Source organism: Tyto alba, unplaced genomic scaffold (assembly GCF_018691265.1).
Source record: "Tyto alba isolate M040663 unplaced genomic scaffold, T.alba_DEE_v4.0 Super-Scaffold_5, whole genome shotgun sequence".
Classification (NCBI taxonomy): Eukaryota; Metazoa; Chordata; class Aves; order Strigiformes; family Tytonidae; genus Tyto; species Tyto alba.
In genome coordinates this window covers 1,740,896-1,747,947 of record NW_024881326.1, presented here as the reverse complement: position 1 = coordinate 1,747,947, position 7,052 = coordinate 1,740,896, and the positions used below count along the sequence as shown (strand labels likewise).

At 45.0% G+C, this 7,052-nt stretch overlaps 1 protein-coding gene across 1 annotated transcript; it reads left to right on the top strand.

The window, feature by feature from the left end:
- Positions 1 to 3,150: 3,150 nt before the first annotated feature.
- Positions 3,151 to 4,710, top strand: LOC104357127 (protein shisa-1-like). Its single transcript, XM_032983411.2, has 2 exons — positions 3,151 to 3,397; positions 4,190 to 4,710. Exons 1-2 carry the CDS (start codon positions 3,151 to 3,153, stop codon positions 4,708 to 4,710), a joined length of 768 nt encoding a protein of 255 aa, XP_032839302.1.
- Positions 4,711 to 7,052: the final 2,342 nt, after the last annotated feature.

The following is a 7,052-nucleotide window of genomic DNA, read 5'->3' as shown; positions in this document are numbered from 1 at the left end:
GTGCCAGCACCCAGCACAGTGCTGACAGACCTGGTGGCAGAGGGAAGTGGCACATGCAGCATCAGGAGAGAATTGATCAGCACCTTACAGGATCTGGCCGCTGGACTGCAGGCTCCTGTTAGCAGAACGGGATTAGTTCTTCCCCTTGTTTCTTGTTCTGTATTGAACGTTCACTTGGCATTAAGAAATGACAGGAATATGTCTGAAATCTGGTAGCAGCGTTCAACCTTCAACATTATAGACGATTGCAAAATACTGATACTGAACACTGGTTCTGCAGGAAAGGCAACGCAGCTGCAAATCAGGAGGTTTCCAGTTTGTGTTTTCTGCTTTGAATAACAGGAATTTTTAATCATCTTGCTGCCTGTGTAAAATTCACGAGGGGGAATGTACATTTCCCTAAATTAGAGAAACAACCCTCACATGGAAAAGAGACTTCTTTCTGAGGGCTATTTCCATGGTAACTTGTAAATTCAAAGCTTAAGCTGTTGGGGATAGTCAGAAAAGGTAACAAGATTGTTTGTTGTTGTTAATAATGGGAAGCCATCATCACAGTTCTGTCATGCAAAACAGGCTGGGTTGCTTTTGTTTAAAACTTCCTCAAATCTGACAAAGAACAAGTATGAAAAGTTTCACCCTGGCATGTGAAAGATTAAGAAAGCACACAAGCAATTAGAGTAGAAAATTATTCATGATTTACCCTTGTAGTTCCCAACCAGCATCCCAATACATCCATGTAGCCCTTTTTATCCTGTCAAAATTCAAAGTGGGTCACAAGTTATGTAAGAACATACAATTTTTATACATAATTACATTCATCTGCTTCTGCATCGGTTAAGTGGACATCACAGCACAGAACAGTCTATGACAAAATTATAGATGAGAGATTTTGAATCGGGAAACAGATGCCCCCTGGAACACACAAACACACATGCAGGGCCTGAACAGGAGCTCTGCATTTAGTTTCCAAGAGTTTATCCCCGCTAAGTGAGGTAGTGTAATCCTATGCAGGAAAAAATAATACATGACCTATTTGTTGAAGATAGTGTGTATGCAGAGAGGAAATCATGTAAGGGCAGCCATCATTCAAAGTGTTAATGCAAGGAACAACTTTAGGAACTTCTTAGTGTTTGACTACCTGACTTAGCAGGTGTCTTTATATTCTTTTAACGTGGAAGATGGGAGGAAATAATTGCATCCTGTTACCTTTACTGAGGTACATTTTATTACGATGAAGTCTGCAAAGTGCCAATCACGTGCATGAAGTCTGTCTGAGGCTGCTTTTTCCCGTAACAACAAACAATAAAAGTTAGTATTTAGTCTAGACTAACAGCGCTGAGGTGGAATGTGTGAACAAACTAGAATCTGCCTTAAGGCAAATATAGCTTTGGGCTTAAAGTATCACTGCAGTGCTTTGAGAGTCCAATCCAAGACAGCACATCGCTCACCTCTGGCTGTCTTTTAAAGGGTGTTGGGACTACTGCTCAGTATTTTCTAAATCGTGCTCGTGGATTTACAGGATTAGGTGCCACACAGTCAGCCATCCTTACGCTTGCAGAGCTGAAATGCAGCAGGGCAAAATGCATACCTCAGTGAGCTGAGCAGCATTTGGAAAGGTCCCTAGTTCTAAGCAGAGATTTCATGTAATGTTGCTGAATCCTAGGAGCTCTTTAACCACGTTTGCCAAAAAGCCAATTAAAAAATATTGCACAAAAGGTGGTTGACTGGCAAAGGTGATGAGCGCTGATGTCTTTGGCAGACTGAAATATGACTCAACTGAACCTATGAAGTAGTTACTAAAGCATAAATGTGCAAGCCTGTATCTAATATTAAAACAAAAAATCATCAGAAGGGAGAGAATTTTGTGCAAATATTTCTAAAAGTTTGGATCGTTGGACAGCCTCCCTCTACAATCAATGGCAACACTCCTAAAATTGTGTGGGAACCAGCTTTTGTGTATATTCAAGAATACGTTTTGGAGTCTTCAAACTACAAATAGTGCTACACAATTACCAGGATATTGGTCCAAAAGATGTTGCCCTAACTCCCTGCTTTTCAGAGTGCTCAATTTGCAACATATTTCTTCCTCGCTGCAGTTAAGCACAGGCTAACCATGCTTCAGACACGGATCCTGTTAATACAGCAAGGAGTTAGACTTGCAAGGGACTGAGAAAGACCACAAGTGGTCTGCTTTTATTTTTAGTTCAAAGATGAAGAGGTCGCTGCCACTCCTGTGCTGCTATGGGGTCTTTGGGACTCTCTAGGATTTTTCTGTGGAGATGAAAATTCTGGAGATCTTAAAATAGGCATTTTGTCCCCTGAAACATGCTTTTTAATTCATGGATTGCACCGTGTGTAGGGAAAGCAGAAGTGCAAAAGACCCTTTAAAATTTTCAGCCTCTAGGTTTTCAACCCCGGAGACAGAAATTACACCAATTTAGAGCTTTCAAAATTAATTTTTCCTACATTTTCAGATTAAAATTTTTTTTTTTGTATTTATGCAACTGATTAACCGTGTTAAACAAGGTAAAAATTACCTTGGTGCCAGCCTGTAGCAACTACACTTTAGAGCCCATCCCTGTATTTTCTTTCTGCTCCAGAAATTTTAGTTCTTGCTTGTCATCAGGTGTTGTCCCCAGCTCAGTCCCCGGCCTCCCACCTCTGACACTTCAGCTACGGCCGAGCCCCTGAAGGAATGGAGCTTTGGTACCAGGATGGCGGTGGGCTTTCCGTATCCTGCGCTCCTTAGCCTTGCTAAGGGTTTGGTGCTGGTGGAAATGTGGTGGAAATGCCTCGCCATGAGCGTGAGATGTGCTGTCTCCAGCAGGAACCGGTGGCTGCTCCCTGCAGGAGGGAAGGACGGGAGTAGCTGCAAATGGTTTTCAATTAGTGGGGTCTTCTTTGAGAGAGGGGATTAGAGGCAGGTCACAGGCCGAGAGATAAAACCTCCTGAAACAGGAGCTTAGGCAGTGCCTTGGTGGGCAGCTGGTGGTCTGGGAGCACTGCACTCCAGCTGCCTGGGGTGGGCTGTGCCTCGCCTTTAAAATAAGAAGCGCGGGATAAAAAAAAAAAAAAAAAAAAAAAAAAAGGTCAGTTTGGGCCAAGTGGCTAGAGAGGCGAGACACCCCCCCCCCCTCTGCGTGACCCACCATGGCAAGGGGGGCTCTCTGTGCCCTGGGGCTGGTGCTGGCCCTGCACTGCGGGCCTGGGCGGGCTGGGGAGTATTGCCACGGCTGGGCTGGCGGCCCGCAGCGCTGGCACCGCGGCTTCCAGTGCCCCGAGCGCTACGATGGCCCTGAGGCCACCCTGTGCTGCGGGACCTGCAGCTTGCGCTACTGCTGCTCGTCCAGAGAAGCCCGCCTGGACCAGGGCCGCTGCCCCAGTGACCACCAGCAGCCCAGCCCCAGGCCTCCAGTGCCAGGTAAGCTCCCCGTCCCTCTAGCAGATGGGGAGGGAGGGGGGGGGGGGTGTCACATCAGATGGGCTTTCTTCTCTCCATCCCCCTTGGCATCGGCCGCGTCCTTTGCTTCTCTGCCCTTCAGAGCTCCAAGCTGTAGCCACCGCAGCGGGAAGGCGCGGAGCCCTAGCGCGGCACTTATTTTGGCGGCTGCAGGGGCCAGAGCCACTCAGTTCCCTTCCCTGGGAAGAGGGAATAACCCAGGGCTTCACTCAAAAGGCTTTTCTGTCAGTCCTACTCTTAGAAAAGCCTCTGAACTACTAACAATGTAATCTGGTAACACCTCTAATGTTTTAATCCCTGGTGGAATATACGTGTTGCTAACCTGTTCTGTTAATGCACGGGGATGCCTTTTAAGACCTTTAAGTTCTGGCTTGTAAAAACACTTGTAGCCCTCAAACCCAGATTGCACGGGCAACCCGACAGCGGTTTAGATACTAACTGTAAAACTTGGTTACAAGTCTGATTTTCTACTTAATTATGCACAAGTGAACAGTAGCTGTGACATCTGAGTACTGGAACGGCTCTTGTATGGGTATTAACGGTAGATGTGATAGGACTGACTGGTCTGACCCTCTGTAGTTCAGGCTTTTTTTTCAAATGAGCCTACCTAGCAATTGCCAATTAATCTTGCAGCAGCAAGAGTTGAGAGTAAAACTCCTCTGGCCTGCTCCCTGGTGCATGCATACCTTAAGGAATGAAGAACAGAATATAACCTGCAATACGCCACGGGTGGAGGGTTGGCTAATGTCACTCTTCCTTTTTCAGTGCCCGTGTACCTGCCGTTCCTTCTCGTTGGGTCTGTATTTGTGGCATTTGTTGTTGGCGGTGCCTGTGTTGGAATTTGCTGCTGCAAATGCTTAAAATCCCAGGATGAGGGGCAGCAAAGTGGGCTTGCACCTGGCCAAACTTGGCTACTAGAACCTGATCTTCCTTCTCGCCTCTCCAGTTCCAGTTCTGCCACCAGAAGCTTGGTGAGCAGCGGTCCTCAGACCAGCAACATCTGCATGACTCTAGCCCCATCCCTTCCTATTATGGGGTTGGGGGAAGATGCTCGGTTCTTAAATCCTCCCCCTGCCAGTGGACAACTCCTGCACCCTTCAGGCTCTAACCACAGAATACCAACTGATCGTACCGCAATAATGGCTCCAGCACCTTTCCTTAAAAGAACAACTTACGGACACAGGGCTCACGCAGCCCCTCTCGGGGTGACACGAGGTGACCACACGATGTGCTCAGGAGTTCACGTCTGAGAAGGTGACACATCAGCATACAGCCTGAACCGGGTGCTACTTCACTATTACAAAACGCTCTTTTGGGACTGAAACGAGGACTTTGGGATGATTGACACTGTTAGGAAGTGCATCAGTTTTGGCTTCTTACAGCTCTGAAGATGATGGGTTAGAACTTTTTAGGTTCTTGGGGTTTTAACTTGTATTATTTTAATGCTATTGGAAAAGGCAGGATTCTGAGGCCTGTAACCCGTCCAAGGAATGACTGAAACTATAGAAATGAGTTTCACCCTTCCCTGGTCCTTTCAAGCTGCCGTACCATGCCCTGGGGGACATGTCAGAGGACTTGGTTTCGATTCCTGTAGCTGTGTCACTTCTCAGCAACGCAGGAGAGGGAGGTGCCTTAGTGGAGTTCTCACTTGTGGACACTTGACAGCCTGTAAAGCACAGGAAGGCTGTACTTTAGCTACACACTTCTACCAGTAAATGATGCAGGATGGTAAAACACTGCCTGTGACTCACCTGCCCCTGATGAACTATCAGTTAAGTGGTGCTGCTAAAGGAGCAACTTCTAGCCCTGACTTCAGTAAACTGTACGTTCAGCACAGATCCTGGGGGAAGGTAATAGAACAGCGGATGTGTTGCTTCCTCTCTTCCAGTGGCTTAGTGGTCTTTTTTTCTCTCTTTACATAACTGGACGCTTCAAATGGATGAAGAATTACAGGGTAAGGCAAGAACAAAATAAGACTCAAAGCAGTTTTCTGAGAATATGCTGGAAAAGCTTGCCCACTTTGACTCCTTGTTAAAATGCATGCTGCCTGACTGCAGCCATCCCCTTCACAGCAGGACACTGATAGGAAGAAGTTGTCAAAATATACTACTCCCTGCTGGAGTGTTTTAACACCTCCTCATGGCACAGGAACCTGAGTGATTATACTCTGAAGGCACGTTAAAAGGACTCCACAGGTGTTACCAGTAGGAGCAGGGGCCAAGGCTTGAAAATCTTGTGTGTATAAGAAATAAATGCTCAAGCGTTTCCTGTGTTAGCGCTGCCTATCAAAGAGAAAACTGCTATGGTAAAGATGCTTGGAGACTTCTCTTGTAAGTCAGTGGGACTAATATAGGTTGTAAACAAATGTATGACCTTACACAAGTAAAATATACACAAGTATATTTTACTTAAGAATGTTACATCTTAATTCTGGTGAGCAGCATGTCCTATAGTAATGCTTATACTAAGCACACATATATCCGAGTGCCCTAGTTTGTCGGGGCAAGGTGATATATTTGGATAACTTCCTGACTTTTATGGGTGTGAATCAGAAATTTCACAGAACTTAGCTAACCCAGGGCTGTGACTTACATTTGCCTGACCGGTTCCTCTTAAAATTGGAATAAGAATGTAAGCATGAAAACAGCATACCCTAAAAATAAAAGCTTTCCCAGAATACTGAGACTTGTGTTGTACACTTGGTTTAGTACTGAAAAATAATAAGGCTTCCAGAACTACACCAGCTGGAACTTAAAAGCGTTGCCCTTGTTCCAGTCAGTGAAAGGTCACTGGGATTTATTGATAACTGTGCCAATACGCAGTACCACGGCTGGAATTATGGTTTTTAAAGTTAGGTTTGAAACTTGTATTGCTGAAAGCACTTAGAAAATGGCTTCCTTTTTATAAAGCAACTGTTGTTTGCAGTTCACTTAGGAAAATATGTAGTTGCATAGAGTATTTTATCTGGTTAAATGTCCAATTTCGATAGTACATCATGACAAAAACTCCTGTCAGTTCAGAGACAACTTAACAAAATCCTTCCTGATGCTCTTAGTTCTGGGAAATACAGAGCAACTTGTGTCACATTTATGCCGCTAGGAAGATATATTTTATGCTGAGTTGACTCAGATCTTAAAAATGGAGAACAGGTGGTTTTATCAACTAGTCTCTCCTTTGCTAAAACATGATTATTTTCTACTGTGGGTTTTCTGAACTAGAAAGGTAAAAGAATGCCTGACCTGGCAGTCAGTACACTTAAGGCTCAAGCTGTAGTGTATATAGACCTCCTGTCAGCTTCAACAGAAACTGAAGGCTCTCCAGGAGGCAACTTCAGGATAAGATTTTAAATTAAGTAAGAAACCAGAGAAGTAGCCTTCTTGATACCATAAAACAGAAAAGGGTCAAGAGGTTCATGTGTAACCCTAATGAATGAAAAGGAAAAAAGTTGATCAGAAGCGAGGAACAGAAAAGCTAAATGGTTTTGTGAATGCTGCCTTAATTGCTCTCTGGTGAGGATTAACAGACTGTTTGGAGTCAGCACACCTTCCTCTCCCCCACCTTCCTCTGTGTATTCCACAACTGAAAAACACAC